At 37.4% G+C, this 20,121-nt stretch overlaps 1 protein-coding gene across 3 annotated transcripts in view; it reads right to left on the bottom strand.

Annotated features, from left to right (window-relative positions):
• sipa1l2 (signal-induced proliferation-associated 1 like 2) overlaps window positions 1–20,121 on the bottom strand; it is a 68,028-nt gene continuing 47,907 nt past the window's right edge. For 2 of the 3 annotated variants that reach the window (XM_077203757.1, XM_077203758.1), the window contains exons 12-21: window positions 19,801–19,880; window positions 19,457–19,563; window positions 17,268–17,689; window positions 16,599–16,823; window positions 14,852–14,981; window positions 12,957–13,176; window positions 6,644–6,775; window positions 2,542–2,662; window positions 1,088–1,169; window positions 1–952 (exon numbers count right to left, since the gene is read on the bottom strand). In XM_077203757.1, the coding sequence (XP_077059872.1) occupies window positions 806–952; window positions 1,088–1,169; window positions 2,542–2,662; window positions 6,644–6,775; window positions 12,957–13,176; window positions 14,852–14,981; window positions 16,599–16,823; window positions 17,268–17,689; window positions 19,457–19,563; window positions 19,801–19,880 (1,666 nt within the window). In that variant the 3' untranslated portion in view covers window positions 1–805. Of the gene's footprint in view, window positions 953–1,087; window positions 1,170–2,541; window positions 2,663–6,643; window positions 6,776–12,956; window positions 13,177–14,851; window positions 14,982–15,907; window positions 16,088–16,598; window positions 16,824–17,267; window positions 17,690–19,456; window positions 19,564–19,800; window positions 19,881–20,121 lie in introns of those variants that run through there. The other variant, XM_077203759.1, reaches the window with a different exon arrangement.

Below are 20,121 nucleotides of genomic sequence, written 5' to 3'. Positions count from 1 at the left end.
GGGGGGGTAAAACAAAGCCAGTTTGACAGCCTAAGGATCAAGAGCAGTGGGCATGGATTTTGTACGGACTCGGAGAGTTAAATGGTTCAACGAAAACAACTGGGAGGAACAATCCTTTTACCATCAATAACATCAGGCACACAAAATACTTTTTTTTCTACATAAAAGTTTTTGAATACAACCAAATCACACTCAGTGCTAATCTTATCGAACAATTCTGTGATTACGACATCAGCAAAATTATTGCTACAACATTTGTTTCAATGGGTTACTTACAAAAACGCATTTCAAAACAGGTATACAGCACACCAAGTCTTGGGGAGCTTTGGACACTAAGGAACGTTGCATCTGGCTGGTCTACATTTTGACAAACGATGGGGGTGGACAGCCACAAAGCCAGGATTGAACTTGAGTTACGACAGTAGCTTTGAAGATGTTATGCCCAAGGAACTAAAGATTTTTAGAAAGAAATCACAACTTATTGCATTACATTCACTTTCACGATCACGACGTGTTCGTACCCTTCGACTGGTCATAAACTATTTAATTTTTCCCTTCCAGCCCTTATCACATATTTAATTTCTTACTCTCCCTTTTCTCATTCACATTCTCATGTCCTGCCACCAACCTTGACGTAGTTTTTAGTGTGTTAGCATTTTAGCTCTGCACACATTCACATTCAAATGCTGAAATTTCTCCTCTAACATATTTTTTTTTCTTTTTTTTTCTCAGTACACTGGACTAATTTTCCTTGGGTTATGCAGTTTGCGAAGCACTAGAAGGGGAAGTTATGGACTACTTCAGCTCAAGGTTTCTTGTCCATCGTGTTCAGAAACAATTCAGTAAATCTCCTCAGTTGCGCAGCTGCTGTCTGGCTCTCTTCATGTAGTCGAAGGTTGTCTTGACGAAGGTGTTGCACCTGTTCCTGGAGCATAGCCTTGTCTTCTTGCTCCTTTGAAGGATAATAACAAAGCATGTAATTACAAATAACTGCCTTGAGGTGAATGCTGCTAACAGTGCTTGTTCGGCTATGTTGCGGATTTGTTTAAGCATTGTGTTTGCCTGTTATTATGTTCGAGTCTCTTACCTTCCTCAGGTCATACTGCAGCTGTCGGAGAATGAGCTCCAGCTGGTTAACCTTCCCAGTTAGCAGAGCAGGAGAACCTTCCCTGGTCAGATGAGAGACAGACAGGAACAATCAGACAGATCAATAGATGTACATACAGATGTACAGACAAACGGATGGATAGATGCAGACAGACACAGACCAATAGACAGACAAATGGATAGATAGATGGACATAGAGATAGATGGACAGAAAGATGACATAGACAGATAGAGTCTGAGACAGACAGATAGAGTCTGAGACAGACAGATAGATAGATGGATAGATAGACATACAGACATAGATAGACAGATGGATAGATAGATGGACATTGAGATAGATGGACAGAGATAGATGGACAGAAATATGACGTATAGACAGAGTCTGAGACAGACAGATAGATAGATAGACAAACAGACAGATAGATAGACAGACAGACAAATGATAGACAGATGATAGATAGATAGATAGATAGACAGACAGACAGACAGATAGATGATAGACAAACAATAGATATAGTCTGAGACAGACATGCAGATAGATGTAAAGATGATAGATGAATATATAGATAGATAGATAGATCGATCTGAGACAGACAGACGGATAGATGGATGGATAGATAGATCTGAGCCAGATAGATAAATGATAGACAGATAGATAGATAGACAAACAATAGATAGATAGATAGATAGATAGATAGATAGATAGATAGATAGATAGATAGATAGATCTGAGACAGACAGACAGATAGATGGATGGATAGATAGATCTGAGCCAGATAGATAAATGATAGACAGATAGATAGATAGACAAACAATAGATAGATAGATAGATAGATAGATAGATAGATAGATAGATAGATAGATAGATAGATCGATCTGAGACAGACAGACGGATAGATGGATGGATAGATAGATCTGAGCCAGATAGATAAATGATAGACAGATAGATAGATAGACAAACAATAGATAGATAGATAGATAGATAGATAGATAGATAGATAGATAGATAGATCTGAGACAGACAGACAGATAGATGGATGGATAGATAGATCTGAGCCAGATAGATAAATGATAGACAGATAGATAGATAGATAGATAGACAAACAATAGATAGTCTGAGACAGACAGACAGACAGACAGACAGACAGACAGATAGATAGATAGATAGATCTGAGACAGACGGATAGATGGATGGATAGATAGATAGATAGATAGATAGATAGATAGATAGATAGATAGATAGATAGATAGATGTAAAGATGATATATGGATGGATGGAAGGATAGATAGATAGAGTTTCAGATGGAGACAAAAAGGCAGACAGATGATGGATGGATGGATAGATAAATCACAAAACAGACAGATGATGGATGGATGGATGGATAGATCATAAAACAGACGGATGATGGATGGATGTTCTACTTCAGCACTTACCCTGCCGGTAGGGTTGAGGCAGCCACACATCCTACTCTTCTGCTCAGCTCCTCAGAGAGCTCCAGAACCTGTTTGGTCTGCTCTTCTTCAGTCAGGGAGCTCAGAGAGGTTCCAGTCTGATCTAAAAGAGAGGAAAAATGTAATCTGTTAGAAATCCAGGCTGAAACATCCATTATCTATACAGGGCAGTAATAGCAAGGGACTGTGCGGTGTGCTGTGTACCTGCTTGTCATTTAATATAAGCAGCTGCACACTGTAAATCTACTATAAAACAACTGTTTATCACTCATCAGCACTGCACAAGACCAAAAAAACAAGACAACCAGGAAATCCCCTGAGGCACACAGGAAACAGGTGAAACATGGAACTTCATACTGCTTCACCTGAGGTGATTTACTGTAGGCTGATGTTCCAGGTACGAGCTTCAAGAAACACCCAGAGAAAAGCTTATTAAATGCGATCCTCCTTTCCAAGGTGTTAAATCTAACTGTTAACCAGCTTCAGCAGAGCAAGGTGTTAATTAAGTGGGGAACGGAGCTAACGCGGCAGAAGGGTTAATGGCGAGACGGGAGGGGGGTTCACACGCTTTCAGGTGAGTTTAGCATTACACTGTCAGTTGGGCATGTCATTAAGCATTCAAGACCAAGAACGCACCGATATAGTGCCTTTACCTCTGCTGAGAGGGACACAGGGGGTGGAACTGACAAATGTACTGCTTTTTCCATTGGGCATAAAACAAAATCTAGAAACATTCTTAAATACCAATTTCTAATCATTGATACCAAATGTTAATAAATATAATTTTTCTAATGTTTTTATTTACCATATTTAAAAAGTGATACCAATTTCTAATCATTGATAGCAAAAGATGGACCAAAAGTTAATAAATATGTTTTCTATTGTTTTTATTTACGTTTAAATAAGGTAAATAAAAACAATAGAAAACATATTTATTAACTTTAATAGCTTATTTTTAAATATTGGTATTTTTAAATACCAATTTCTAATCATTGATAGCAAATTATGGACCAAAAGTTAATAAATATATTTTTTGTATAGTTTTATTTAGATGGATGGATAGATATATAGATAGTTGTATTTAATACCATGTCAGCATCTAAGGCTATTGTTTTATTTAGCTTTATTTCAATTTACCCCATATCACTGACAAGAATGGGAGTTTTGTACTTGCATAAAACAAAACTATCTAGATACATTTTTAAATATCGATTTCTACTCATTAATAGCAAAAGATGGACCAAAAGGTAATGATGTTACTTCATATCATGGACATAAATGTGTTTGGCACTTGCATAAAATAAAACTATCCAGGATAATTTTTTAAATACCCACTTCTACATTTGCAGCACAACATGGACCAAAAGATAATAAATGTGTTTACTGAGCTTTCATTTGAATTCATGCCATAAAACTGACATAAATGTGTGTTTTGCACATGGAAAAGCAGTAGAAACGTGTGTGTGGTCTTAGAAGTGGAGACATTTTTTTGTTTCTTTATAAAGACCAACAAGCTCTTTGTTAGCAAGAATTTATGTCACGACCCTTTATATATTCAATATACCATGAGCAATCTCACAAGATGTTGCCCTGCCATTGTTTCGTCAAACGGCGAGCTAAAAGCGTTCACGTGGCTCCTTTAAGAGCTCTCACCTCTTCTAACACCTTTCAGCGCTTCCTCCACCCCCCTCTCTCATTTCATTTTATTAACAGTCTCACAGTAAGGGGTGTCGTCGGAGCTGGAGTTGAATGGATGGATAATTATCAACACTCTGAACAAAAACACGCACAAAGCAGCACATGGAAATCAACAATGTAAGCTCACCTCCTCCCCACACCCTTCTAGTTAACACCCCAACCCTGAGGCAAAAGCTAACTTAATCATTTCTCTCGCCATGAAACGATGGTCTCATATTTGTTAGCATTTCAGGACGGAGCTGCACACTCATTCCATTTTTCATATCTGTCAGGTCCCAAGAGCACGTCTCGAAGGGCTTGCGAGAAAAAAACAACACTAGCAGGGAGAACCCGCTCACCGACTTGCTTGCCGGACGCCCCTCCAGCCAATTAAAGCCATCCACCATGTATTCCCCCATTCCACATGCAGATCCGAAGGAAATTCTCAGTTCAAGAAGAGCTGCCCTTGCCAGCATTCGCCATGGTCTCCACAGCGACCGGTTGAAGGTGAGGGAACAGCTGTAATTGCACATGAGTAAAAGCGTCCAAAACCCAAAATGTGTAATTACAGCAAGCGATGGCTTGAGTCATTTCCCTAAGTGGTGTCTTGCTGGGCTCACATTGTGATAACGGCTTAATTTCTCAATGCTCGAAATACGGTCTCCGCTCCTAATTAGCACCTTGCGGAACAATGCGCCTTCAGGCAGTCACAGGAAATGAATGGGAGGAAAATAGAGACGTGGTGATTTCTTCATGGTCAAGAGCAGCGTTGGAGACGGGTGCTGTTTTCTGCAACCTTCAGTTAACTTTGTTAATGGTGTGTGAGAGCGGCTGGAGCTTTGTGGTGAGGGGAAACCTTGGTCAAAACACAATTCCAATAATAGGACAAAAAGGCATTTTCTGTTCTTTTCAATTCGCCTACAGTTAATACAATGAGCTCCAAAAAATTTAATGGATGTATAAAACATTTAATTTGCACATGCGGCCTGCATTGTTTTAGCTCTCAATTCACTTATGTCAATCAGGTAAAGGCACAAATACACACCCACAAAATTGACTTATTTTACTGGGACAGAAAATATAAACAAATACATTACAAATCAAAATTTTGAAGCCAGTATGATTAAGTTACAAAACATCATTCAAATAAATGCTGTTCTTTTGAACTTTTTAATCATAAAATAATCCTGAATATTTTTTTATTCTATATATATATATATATATATATATATATATATATATATATATATATATTGTGGCCACGAATTAACAATCGGTTCACTTGTTTTAATAAATTGTGGCCATGTTGTACTAATTTGTACCCTCGTTTTGATTTGGGAACAAATTATTATATCGTGCGCACAATTTAAATAAAAAAATTATTTAAATGAGGGAACAAATTATTATATGGTGTACATGATTTAGTAAAACGAAGGAGCAAAATTATTATATTGCGCACACGATTTAGTAAAACGAGGGAAGTAATTATTATATTGTGTGAACGATTTACTTAAAATGAGGGAACGAATTAGTAAAACATGCTGACATATCAGTAAGTCGTGGGAACGAATTGTTAATTCGTGGCCACGATACACATATTTTTTTGCCGCATGTCATGTGCATGGCTCTGTAGTTTTGAACATTGATGATAATAATAAAAGTTTCTTGAGCAGCAAATCAGCATATCACAATGATTTCTGAAAGATCATGTGACACTGAAGACTGGAGTAATGATGCGGAAAATTCAGAGGAAAATTACATTTTAAAACACTTATTTGTATTAATATTTCACAATATTACTGTTTTTACTATATACTTTTAATAAAAAAAATGCAGTCTTGGATGAGCATAAGTGACTTCTTTCAAAAACATTAAAATAATCTTATAGACCCCAGATTCTATAATCGTGGTGTACATCTTTTTTTTTATGAAAAAAAAAAAAAAGTAAATAGGGCAACATTAATTGCACTGAGCTAACAATACTGACCTTTGTGAATAAGGCACATTTTATAATGAGCCTCATTTGCATAAAAAAGGCATGTTTGAGCTCAAAAGAATGCCAATGACTTAATTTAAATATTTTCCGGCACAGTGCTATTTAAGCTAGTGCCTGGTAATGCTGTATTAGTTAATACCACATGGTGTTGAATGAATCTGCCCCATAGTCTTTGACAAACATAAAGACATTTGACTCCATTTGTCTGGTACAAAAATATCCAGAGTCAAAGGGTCAGTGCAGTCCTCATGGAAAAAATACCAAGAACCCTTGCTGTTCATTCCATAACAGTGAGCAGCGAGTTTAAGATCACAAAGCATGTTAAATGGGTCAAGACCGTACACAGCTGTGAATATTGTGTTTCTCAGTGACAAACCAGCATATTTAGTGTGTGTGTGACGGAAGTTGTACCTTCAAAAGCCCGTGCGGCGTTCACAAGATGTGACCAGTCGAGACCAGAAGAAGGGTCCGGCAGGGGCATCATACCAGTGTCCGCCAGCTTGGCCTTGTCTGCCAGTGAGCTGTCAGAGAACCAGAGCTCATCTGCGGAGACAGCACACACAGTTCATTAGAGGACAGTTAGAGTGCATGTTTAGATGGGACCCATAAACTAAATGCCATCTCTACAGTGATTCAAAATTATGAAGACATTTTAATTTAGAGAAATGTGCACAGATGAAGACTAGTTGCAACAATTCTGGTTCTATTTGTCATAATAATAATAATAATAATTAGTTACCTTAATAATAATAATAAATGGTGTTCATTATGATTCATAATAAAAAAAACACTAATTTGGATATTGGTTAACTTGCAACAACCTACAACGCCTACGTGGCGTCTACTGAAAAGTAATTTCCGAGGAATGGCACATCATTACATTTTGATTCAAATTTATGAAGACATTTTAAGTTGGAATAATGTGCATCACCGCATCATTAAGTGCAGGAACAATCATTAAGTAAAAAAAGGTACCATTTTAATTCCATGATGATTTTAAAGCACTATTCGAACAGGACATGCTCTGACCTAAATGTGCCTTTAAATAAATTAACTCAAGAGAGTCTACAATTACACTTGAACATCATGGATATAATGATCAGTTCGATTGAAAGGAAACTGAGATGGTCACTGAGGACACAACTGAAAAGCCCTGACCGCGGCGTAAACTACATTAAACATTCATCCACTGGCAGAGATTTCAACTTGATAGAAAAGCAGTTGCCGCTGCTCAACAGTCAAGGGCCAAAGGGCAATCTTTACCCACAATTTGATGTACTTATGGAGAAAGAATCAAACGTGGCAACTCACAGAAGCGAAGTAAAATTAGCTCTAGGTGACCTAGAGAGCAAACTCACTAATTCCAACGAAGTCTGCTCATGCAGGCAGACAGACAGGCCTCGCCTGAGAGCGGAGAGGTGAAAGTGATTTGAATAATGAATGAAGTTGGCTGGCTTAGAGTTCTGCTATAATGAGAGAGGAACTGTACGTTTCAGACAGCTGGAGAACAGATCAAGTGTCTGTATGCGAAACGCGCCAAGAGGCATTAGGGCCGTTCACACAGGACGTTACATTCTATTTGTGTTATTTTTTTGCCATTTTACTTGTAGGTCTTCATAAACATGCATTAAATGGGCGTCTTTGGCTGTTATGGTGTATCTTGCTAATTTTGTAGTTTTTTTTTTTTTTAATAAACAGGTGAAGTTAGAACAGTTCTGTTGATTTGGGAATATTACTTTAATATTTTTAACAAAAAAAAAAACTTGCAAAAGTTTCCAAAATACACATAAATCTTTTATTTTATTTTATGTATCTAAATTTAATTAGAGGATAATAGTTTCATTATTTCGGGAATACAGCATAAATGTTTTTTAACAAAATGCACATTAAAAGCTTTATTTTTATATTTGTACAAAAAATACAATATTTCCAAAAATGTATGACTTATTTGCTGCTTCCAAAATAGAGGAATTATTTGCTGCTAATCAAATATAGTAGGCTATATATCAAATATAATTTGATTAGCAGCAAATAATTCCTCTATTTTAGAATTATCTTACATAAATATTTTTTTTCAAAAATACAATTTACAAAATGCGCATCATTAATTTTAAAATTAATTTCAGTTTTGAAAACGAAAAAATTTACCATATAAATGACAATTTCTAATTTTAAGCACATGGGATGGAAACATTAATTTTCGCAAAAATGGACACATAGAAATTACATGCAGTCCCTAAAGGGACGTGGTGAAGAAGAAAAAAATGAGATGGGAGGAAAAATTATTTGGCAATGCTTTTGCGTTCTCTCGCAAAGGTTTTGCGTTCCCCCAAGAAACTTTGCGTTCGCTTGCAAAATGTTTGCGTTCTCCAGAGAAACTTTACGTTCAACTTTACAAACTTTTGTTTTGCGAGAGAACGCTAAGGGACTGTTCGTTATTTATTTAAGGGGCCACCGGAGGAGTTTTGAGATCTGTAGTCAAAAAAGATTTGACCCTCCCTTCGCCAGTAATACATTTTTCTATGACCTTCCAAAATGATTGTGAAAAAAAGGCATGACCCTCACCTGGAAAAAGGCATGACATCTTTGCGCTTGGCAAAGATGTTCAGATAGCCATTGTTTTTTTACAACAATGACAAACAACTAAACTCCTGCTTTCTCATCTTGCCAAGGCTGTAACGATAGACCAAACCTACAATTCGGTTCGTAGCATAATTTTTTATTTTAGATTTAAAAAAATAATAATCATGTTTTCGGGGCTGATGCAGTGGTGCATGTAGTGGCGCTCCCAATAAAGTATCTTAAAGCTGCCACAAAGAACCGGCAAAAGTAATGATTATGAATGTGTCAAATATAGCAATGAGAGATTTTAATTGTTTATTAATAAATACGTTTTTTCTATGTCAGTGTGTCGGCTTCCAGATGAAGTTGACGATGCTGACTCGCGATCTTCAGTAACGCGCCAGAGAGAAATGCAGATTTCATACGGATTACATAAGCAGAGAGCAGTCTGTTTTTCTATTTTAAATGTTCTGTTTAAAAGTAGACATCAAGCTTTCTATATATTTCTCAAGTCTGTGAGGCAAGTACACTATACGCTGAGTTTCGGTTCATTTATGAGACGAGAGTCCAGTTCACGCGCCGGCGACTCCGTGTCATGATGATCTATTTTCTACTATATTTACTTCTTATACATTAAATCTAGGCAATTGGTTGATGAAACATTAATTAAAATTAACATACAATTAATAAAAAACGAAATTTACTTTAAAGAAAGGCTTTGTGCTTTCTGAAGTCGCTTTCAGAGCGGTCATGTCCGGTCATGTCCATTGTTTTTCTCCTCATAAATGCGAACACGAAAAATAAAATAAAAAATATTTTTTTCTGTGGAGGTCGACCCTTCTTCATCTGGTTATTAGCCTACTTTTGTTTTGCGCAGTGTAGCCTAATTCGTAGAATTATTAAAAAATATTTTGCCACCTAAAAGTTAAAGATTTGTTGTGTCACGTCACATGTGTATTTCGCTCATATTAAATATAAAACGCATGTGTAGACTGATATTTTTCTAATGTCTTGAATCCTTCATTAAGGGGGTATGGATATATAAACAGATTCAGTATTAAATGCATTTTCTGATCATTTATATTTCAAGTTTTGACTGCAAATGTCACGTCCATATTGCTGGAATTGCCCAATATTAAAGAATTTATCCTCAACTATTTTTTTTTTGGTGTAGCTCTGCGTATTTTATTATGTTAACTTAAAATAATTCTAATAGTAATTTAAAAATGTGGTAGCCTACATCTAACACATCACACTCCACTGTTATGGTGGCAATTTCAGTAGATTTACTCACTAACATTGTTGTGGAAACACAATAAGAATGGAAACTAAAATATGGTAGTATTTAGGGGTGACCCCGAACAGTCGAAGATTCGATGCATCGATAGGAGGAGCCAGATTCGACTACCAATCTCACAGTCGAATCTTCGCAGATGTTATAAGTGTGCTCAATGTCTGATTTCACATAGAACTACTGGTTTTCTGTCAGTACGTTAATATAGGAGCCTATTATGATAATGCTGTAAATACAAATGTGCAAAGGAAGAAGCTTTAAATAAATATGTTTAACGTGCATGAATACATCCAAACACCCCGTGACAGATTTAAGTTTCACTTTCGATACGTGACCGATAGAGGAGCGTTTTGGCGGCAGGGATTTAAATCTTTAAAAATGTCTGGGATAAGAAAATCTAAAGAGTGGATGCACACCATCAGAAAGGATATTTTCCCAAACTGGATTTAGCATCAGGAAAACCATGATCGCACTTCTGCAGGCCAACGTTAACAAGTTGGTTTTCTTTATAATAACGGTTTTCAATGGGAGGAAAATTAGCGTTTAATTAAACGCGTTGCGTTCATATAGGCTACTGGGCTCATCTGCTTTTCTGTAGGCTATACAGTATGCTTTATTAATAAGGTGTGCATAGAATTTGATCTTTTAATATAACTGTCTTAGGACATTAAGCCGTTAAACGTTTTTCATGTTAAGCGTTTCAGAATGTATTTTATCCGCGCACACAATTTGAAAAGACTCAAACGGACACAGAGACACAGACAGAGTGAAAGACTAGATTTGTTTTCTCTCTCGATCAGGTAGGGTACAAGTGATTTCAAAACATTTCAGCCGGTTCTAATTTGATTTTTGGATGCTGTGAACATGTTTAGATAAACTGTCACTCGAGGGCAGCCTTTATTGTTGTTTATGCAGTTAAAAAGACAAAGTTGACCATTCTGGCTATACTTTCGATATTTTAATAATATCTTTATTTTTTATTTTATTTATTGACCACTCAGGGTAATCTAATTTAACCATCTGTGGCTTGTGTTTTGAATATATGTTCCCCTGCAATTTAGGCACTTTGCACACATTTGTTCTGCATCTTGTGACTTGATTCAGACTTGTTTCGTTTTTTTTATTTTTTTAGAAAGGTATATTCTGTTCTAATTTAATCCTGTAAATTAATTGTTGATTATTTTTCGGTGCATAGATATTGCGCCCTGTAGGCAATTTAGCCGATTTAATTTGATTTGCATGTGAAATGCAAATCCTGTCTGCAGTGTGGCCTTTCTGCAGTTATTTATGTTATTTCTTAGTTGTATTGATCCGAAATGTTTTTCTAAATTTTTTTCTATATCTTTGTGTGATGTTCTGTACATCCAGGCTTTAAAATGTTAAAGCCCCGCCCCCTCCCCAACCCCACACACACGATTCGACTATTAGTCGACTATAGGGAAGACTTGACGATTCTGATTCGACTATGAAAATCCTTAGTCGGGGACACCCCTAGTAGTATTGTACAGCGCACATTCTATCAGCTGCAGTTCTGGCGCCTCAGTCCCAGTACACTCAACGTACATTCATATCACATGTTAATGCCGCGGTAGAGTTACACACACAGGACACTGCACTATTCGCAATCACAAAAGTTCATTATTTGCTCGTGCTTTAAAGCCATGCCGGGTAATCATTTCATTGACGTTCTGAACATGATGCACTTTTTCTGAGCGCGCACTGTCAGACAGCGCCAAACTGGATTTTTGTTGGGTCAGACCGATCTGATAGCGATGGGGGACCGAGACCGAGAGAGCTACATAAAGCTACATAGAAAAAAATTTCACCAAACAAGCAACTTTGAAATTTTGCTGTTTTCATGAATACAAAAGTTGGGTGACCCTCCCCCTAGACTAAAAAAAGTTGAATGACCCTCCCCTCAACAAAGAATAAAAAGACATGACCCTCCCCTATTTCCATAAATACGGAACGGTCCCTAAGGTACGGTGGCCGAGAGTTTTGCGTCTCTGTATTTGGTTGTGTTGTGAACTTTTGCAGCATGTTTCTGTATTTGGTTGTGTTGTGAGTGTTTGGAGCACATATGTGTTGTGAAACTGATGAAGACTTTTTCTATTTGCATGTGTTTTCTTCAGTTGCAGCGCGTTGAGCTCTCTCGACCACCGTACTAAGGTTTTGTGACCGAACACAAAGTTTCTTGCGGGGACGCAAACATTTTGCGAGCGAACGCAAAGTTTAAAAGAACGCATTGACATATAATATCTCTTTTTTTTTTCCCCACCACAATGTCCCCTCGGGGGGTCTGTGCAATTGTGTACATAGAAGCTTAACTTCACAAGAACGTGCGTTCTGTTCAAATGCATCATGCTCCAGCTGTTTGAACACATCTCGCTTTCAGTGACCAGTCCAGAATAGTTACGCAAAAATTGTGCCATTATAATGATTTTCCTATCACAGCACACTTTTCATCCCGCTAGAATATTTCAGAAGACGTATAATAGTATGATTAGCACCAAGTCTCTCATGCATTAGCAGCAGATTTATAGTATCATTACTTGCTTCATTACTAAGTACAACAATTAAAGTCTGCAGAGGATAAAATTACTGTAACAGGAAGGAATGTGGTGAGCTTACAGAGGAGATGGAAAAATCCGCTATGAGCCAAAAAAAGCTAATTTATTCCATTATCATCAACCATGTCTTAGTGCTGGCAATCCAAACGTTTACATTTTATGTACAGCTGGTACTGTGATGCATTCTAGGATGAAGTGGACAGCATATTGCGGTACATAAATGTAACCGTGGGATTCTTACAACAATGTTAGTATCGCTGATATGGGAACAACATTGGTAAATGTGGCGAAAACTCACTTTTGAGCTGAGCGGCGGCGTGGTTTAGACCCATGCGAGGCGGTAGGGTGCTGTGGTAAGGCAAGGCGCTGCTGAACAGGATGTCGTTGGGCACGGCCTGGTCCAGCATGGAGCTACGTGAGCTAGCTAAGGACAGCGCCCTCCGGTGGCTGCTACACAAGCTCTCGTCGGAGAGAGTCCGGTACAGGGAGCGGCGTGGAGACTGACCGACAAGCGGTATCTGAAACATCACAAAAACAGAGATTGAGGAGAAGGAAAGTGATGGATGGGATGTAAATAGAAGACGACGGGTAACAGGAAGACAAAGAGAAAGCAGAGAGAGAGAGAGAGAGCCAAGCAAAGATATTATTCATCAGAATGTGATTATGTGAAAGGCTCTGCAATATTGTTAATAAAACAGCCACGGCAATAAAGCACATATCACTTAATTGAATTGTGGGAGAGAGGGTGGGGGGTGGAGAGCAGGAGGAGGGTGAGCTAAGGGAACATGAGACTCAGCTGGGGACCAATCAGCAGCCAGAGTGAGTGACTGCGGGTCTGTGAGTCAGATCTATTAGAGTCATAGCGCTCTCATCAATAATGCAGGCGAGATGGACACGGTCCTCACGGGGGGGTCTACTGGCGGGAGGAGGGGCGCAAGCTGACAATTAGAGACATGAACGTGACAGAGGACTAACAGAGATAGGAAGCTCATTATAGTCTTCAGGAATTAGAAAAAAAGCATGGTGAATAATGCGCAGTCTGACAAAAAAAATCCCACATTAATGTCTGTGATGAGTGAGACTAGTTGAAAATGAATTCCTATTTTATAAGTAATAATAATAATAAAACAAATATATTAATAATCATCATCATCTCCAGTGACTTTAACAACAACAATAATATAAAATAACAATAATTATTATTATTATCATCATCTAAGTACAGTGGAAAAACATTATTATAAATTGTATAACTACCATTAAAACAGCAATAACAAAACATTTTCCAGTCCACTTAAATTATGATAATAATATATTTTCCAGTTAACAAATAAAAACAACAATAATTACTCAACTACTACTAATAATAATACTAATACTAATGAGGATGATTATTATCATTCCTAAAAACCAATAACATTATTTTAGTCAATAGTATTATTTGGTAACACTTTACAATAAAATAACTTTAGTTAACATGAGTTAATGCATTAGGTATCATGACTTGTACAGCATTTCTCAAGCTTTTTGCAATTTATAAATATATTAATAAATTCAAGCTGTATAAATTAAGGGTAATGTATTATGAATTAACAAAATACATTATGTATAAAATGGTTGTTCGTTGTTAGTTCATGATACCTAATGCATTAACATATGTTAAAGAACTGAACTTTATTGTAAAATGTTACTTATTTATTTTGATATACTATGTGGCTGAATTACTGTACATTTCAAATGAACACTTTACTGTATGCATTGTGCCTTTGCCTCTCTCACCGGGGGTTTGTGAGTCATTATTCTTTGTAAAGCCGCTTTGGAACATTATGTATTGTAAAAAGCGCTATGCAAATGAATCAAAGTAAAGCTTACAGTGAGACGAACACGCATGTAGAAAGTGTGGGCATGTGCTGCTTTATAATCCACACTGCTGTGAGCAAAGCAGGAGAGGAGAATGACTGATTGTTGTGACCTCATTTCCTCTAGACGCTTCCATTAGTCAAGCGTTACACAGTCTGATGACTGGATAGTTGATTTGCTTGTCAGTGTAACACGCACCAGTAAATAAAGTGTTTAGCACAAAACATATTAAAAACAATTTCTTAGTTTATCAGTGTTGTTTTAACATGTCCTAACTACAGCAGCACTTGCTCACTGCATTACTCATCCTCCAGGGCTCAGCTCTACACTCACCTTGCCGCGACCTGCCTGCCCCGGGGGACTGTCGGGTAGAAGCATCCTGAGAAAGGCCTCCTTAGTGAGCGTCTGAAGCTTCTCACCTGCACTATTAACCAACAGGGATGGGTCTCTCAAATAGAGCCCCCTGAGAGAGAGAGAGACATCAAGACAAAGGTAGAGGAAGGGCGATTAGACAATAAAATTAGACAATAAAACAGACATTAGCAGCCAGTTTTGCTGTAGTATCAATCTAAAGTGAAATGTGAAGTGTCTCTGTATGTGGTGCTGTTCATTTGGGTTTCTTCTTGTAAAGGTGCTACAGACAAAATATTCAAGGACTACAAGGCTACGGTAGTGACAAAACACAGGAGTACTGGGTGATTGAGTAAGGAACAGCCTTCACACAGTCATGACATGACTCATCGGAACAAATCAAAACAGATCATTGACTCTTGTGATCTGAAAGGAATAGTTTACCCAAACATTTAATTTTTCATGGTTTACTTACACTCACGTTGTTTCAAACCCATATGATGATTTTTTTTTAAAACATCTTGGTCGGGCCCTTTTTAATAAAACAAGAGTGAATGACTAGAGATGTAAAGCTCCAAAATGACAAAAAAGCACAATGAAAGAATCATTTTTTGATTTTTGGACAAGTCTTCTGATGCCATTCAATAGCTTTATGTGACAAACAGACTTAAATTTAAGTCAATATTCACTGAATATTTTGATATCAGTGATGTTAGAGTAGCTATGAATATTTATTCATGAATAAATTCAGATCTTTTTAATTAATCACTAGTAGTTCACCGAACAGGTGGACTGAACAACTCACTGCCTAATTATGTGGTTGCCGCTCACTAAAGAGGAAGATTGTTCATCACATGACTCAAAATTCTACTTTTATGGAGCCTTCACATAATTTTTTTAAGCTTGAAAGCTCCAGTCCCATTCATTGTAATTGCAAGATAAAAAGAACAACCAGCACATTATTAAAAACGTCTCCTTTTGTGTTTTACCGAAGAAAAAGGTCATATGGGTTTGGAATGACATGACATGAGGGTGAGTAAATGCTGACAATTTTTATTTTTTACGTGAACTGTCCCTTTAAGGGTGTAGGAAGTGCCATTGCTCAAGACAAGAGGGAAGGAAGAACACAGTGAATGATTCAGGGCCAGGTAATGATCCAACTACCTTGATTTCCTCAAAAGTGTCTTTAGAAGTAAAGACAACAAAGCCTCTGACCGACTGAGGCAGCAACAAAGAAGAAAAAATGATTACACAGAGGTTTTAATCGATACAGTGTTGATACAGTGTCTTTTTTGCTATTAAACCTGATACAACAGAAATATAAATTTCCATCAAATATAGTCTGCATCAAGAAAATGTCAGCATCCCCCATTGAGCTTGTCAATCAAATCCAGCCTCTGCTTTAATAATCAGAGAACATTTACCAGGTCTTCAGTCTTATAATGTGAAGTGGCAGGTGTCAAATAGATTCTGTCTGGATTCTGTATGATGGAGGTTACATAATATTTCTGTTGACATCAATCATCTCTGAGATGCTGCTAGCCGGAGATGTGTTACTGACCTAAAAGGTTTTCCGAATGTCACTGATATGCAGAGGTACTGGTCAGACACTGACTTAAAACATTTGTTAAACAAAAAAGCAACATGATTGAAGGGATTTAATCTCACTATGAACTCTTCTCTAGCTTCAACGTTACACAAAATCCATAAAACATCAGGCGCTAGTTACCTAAAGTCTCTATCTTGCCCTTGCTCCTCTAGTAAGTGGTCATTTTCTCCTTTCTTCCAACCAGCCAAATACTTCTCGCCTTGTGACTGGCAGCTAAGCGAGTGCTTTTCCCGCCCTCCCATTGAAGTCGCGTCCATAGGAGAGATGATGTAGATTTTTGAGGGGTCAATGGAGCTGGAGTTCTTCAAACAGCGGTCAGAGGGGCTTCCAGAATGACGAGAACCACTGAGGGGAAAAAATGGAGACAAAAATGAAACCAAAGGCTGTCTGAATAACTGATTTATAATGAAATAGGGATTCCTACCTTAGCCAGAACCATTAATTATCAGGTTTTAAAAGGATTGTTATCAAGGCAAGAACATGGGAGAAAGCAAAAATTACTACTGAAACAGCAAAAAATATGCTACCAAAATACTTTCCAATCGGAGCCTCCTGCATAGCCAGTGTTATTTTAGTATCATTTAGTATTTTTACTTCAAATCTTTCTTAGTTGTATCAGCAAGAATAAGAAATAATATTTAACTGATAACCACGACTCTTATGTTACAGTCAAGTTTCACAATTGAAAACCAAAGCTATAAAATTAACAACATAAACATAAAAACATAAACGTAACAAACAAAATAAAATCCTAAAAAAATCTTAAAACCAAAAGACAAACCATCTCACCTGGAAAGAGAGGAGATCTCACTTAGATCTCCTGTGCTGCCATCTGTTGTGTGACCGGTAGGTGTAACGGGAACGTATCCTTGAGACAAGAACATCTTTGCCCTTTCTTCATCGGTCTCGACGTCCTCGTGGTATTCCAGAGGCCACGGGAGTCCCGTCTCAACCCTGCCATCTCTCAAGACCATCCGTGAGGGTCCCCCCCCAGTCAGGGGCAGGGAAGGGGGCGGAGCGGGCATGCAGGGTGCTGTATCTATGCCGCTGTCGGTGGACGCCCCCTTTATGTAGGTGAGACCCAGGGACTCTGGATCCATCGGGTCTCCAGAACCGAAATGTTTCTCATCGCTGCCGCTGGAAGTATTGCTGGAGAGGGTGTTGTTACTGGAGTGGCTGGAGCAATGACTGTGGCAGCTCTTCTCACGGGTCTGGAAGATTAAAGTTGACCAATTATTATGACTTTTGAATGTTTTTGAAAGAAGTATCTCATTCTTATAAAGGCTGCATTTATATAATCAAAATCAGAGTAAGAACAGAAATACACTGTAAAAACTGTTTTGTCAAAGTTGTAAAAAAAACCAAAGATTATTGCAGTGTTTTACAAGAAAATACTATTTCAGTCTTTCTACTTAAAAATGTCATGTTCAATATTATTTGTAATTTATTTGTAATTCTTTGTGAAATTTACTAGACATTTCTGACTGAAAATTGTTTAAAAGTAAATCCTATCCTAAAATTGTATTATGAAATATGACTACAATTTAAAATAACTATTTTCATTCTCATATGCTAAATTGGTGCTCAAGAAACATCTCTTAAATAATTAAATAATATACATATATACATATACACTGACACACACACACACACACACACAAAATATATATACACACATATACATATATAGACATATATATATATACATATACATTCATACACACATACATAATCATATATACACACACACACACACACACACACACACACACACATTTATGATGCAACCAATTATATGTGTATATACAAATATCATATAATATTTTACTGTATAATAATAAAACATTTGTCTTATTCCTTTGTTCCTTATTAAAAATCTATAATTTGTACTTAGGCACTGAATATAAGGCAGGCAAACCATTTCATCAAAATGCAACATTTGTTTACTTCATGGTCACAATACAATCCAACAAAAATGGATGAAGGAAGACCCCCTGAGAGCTGAAGTGAATTTAGTAGAGCAATAACAGCAACGGACAGAAGAAACAGCTATACGCCATTACTACCTACTGTAACCAATCTGATGGAAAATGAATAATTGATTATTCGGTTAAATTGCATCCTCTAAATTTAAGCCCTTTCAAATGAATGGAAAGCGGATGATTTTTAAACTTTAATGCATGGTTAGCTTTGGAAGATCTACAATAGTGCACCATTTCCAAATGTCCCTTCTGGCTAAAGCCAATGTGGTCAATACACTATTGCAAAAAGCTGTCAGTTCTGTGAATCAAGTAATGGAGAAATGCAGGGCTTTGCATAAGTAATATGAGATAAACATGACCCATGAATTACTTCTTGCCGTTAGCATCAACATCGGCTGCAAAAAGCAAGGGTAAGGTGACCTTTTCGTACTTGATAAATCCGATGTATTTGTACTTAACCTGATGCACAAACTCCTGACGTTGGAGCTACCCAGCGCACAACGCAAGTCAGAATGTACAGTGTGGTGTCCTGTAACTGCGCTGGCGTCCTGTTTCTTACGTCAATTCCCACAGGGATTGCATGTCTGGATGTGACACTATGAGCCATCTGCCATAGATCTCAACCCCCCTTTCCTCCAAACCAATGACCTCCCCTTCACTACTACCCACCTACACGGAGAAATGTGGTGCATTTGCAATGCTGCCAACTACACGTTCCTGACTAATGAGGTCACTGCACCCATCAGCCACATAAAAACACATAAACACTTGCACCGACACTGCACTGCATTCGCGTAGCATATGGTCCTGTTGCTGTACAGTACAAGACATTAACTATATCATAAAGATGTTTACACTCCAATAACCAGAAGTTCATAAGTAAACAAGGAAACCGCTGGCTGGAATGCTACAAACGTTAACTAGCAGAAGGAAACAAGTCACTATTAGTGCTATTAAAAAAAATTTGTTTTATAGTTCAAATGATAGATTACTTACACGTGGAAATTTACCAGGTGAGTCTTTGGCCCCCTGTCTCTGTATACCTCGGTTCAGGATCTTGGTGGATGGGATGTGCCACTTGGCCTCTGGTACACAAGGTGATCCTGGAAATAATGGATGTAGTTACATGACATTGGAGCGCTGTGCATTTAAAACAGATTAGTTGATCAAATCTTGACCAAATGACTAACAGAAAATGTCTCAGGTTATATAATAGAGATTGTTAAGTTCATAAAACAAGTAAATCAGTCAATTAAAGTAGGTAAATAAATTATAAAAGTCACTTGCAACTAATGAAGTTTAATCTGCATTAGTGCATGAGAAAAACAATGCTTCCATACCGGCAGATCGCGTCCTCTCCAGTTTGTGCTCTCTATCTCCTTTTTCTTCTGGCTGATCATGAAGTGCAGGTGATTGTGATCTATGGGATAAGCAGAATATTACTGTATTGTAAAGGTCCACGGGCATTATTCACAGACATTTATGATATTTAGTTTTTTACTACCCAATCATGTTGTATCAGCCTGATTAATAAATTTCTTATGGAGGGTAAATATGGGTGGGCCATATTATAAAAAACATGTAACTTTAATGTTCAGAAAAGTGCCTGTGATTTGTCTTTGCTAAGTCCCTGATTATATTTTTGCAGCACTTGTGAATCT

The sequence above is a fragment of the Siphateles boraxobius genome, unplaced genomic scaffold, assembly GCF_051911475.1.
Source record: "Siphateles boraxobius isolate OS27281-9 unplaced genomic scaffold, OSU_SipBor_1 5, whole genome shotgun sequence".
Classification (NCBI taxonomy): Eukaryota; Metazoa; Chordata; class Actinopteri; order Cypriniformes; family Leuciscidae; genus Siphateles; species Siphateles boraxobius.
Note: the sequence above shows the minus strand (reverse complement) of the source record. Positions and strands in the feature narration are given on the sequence as shown.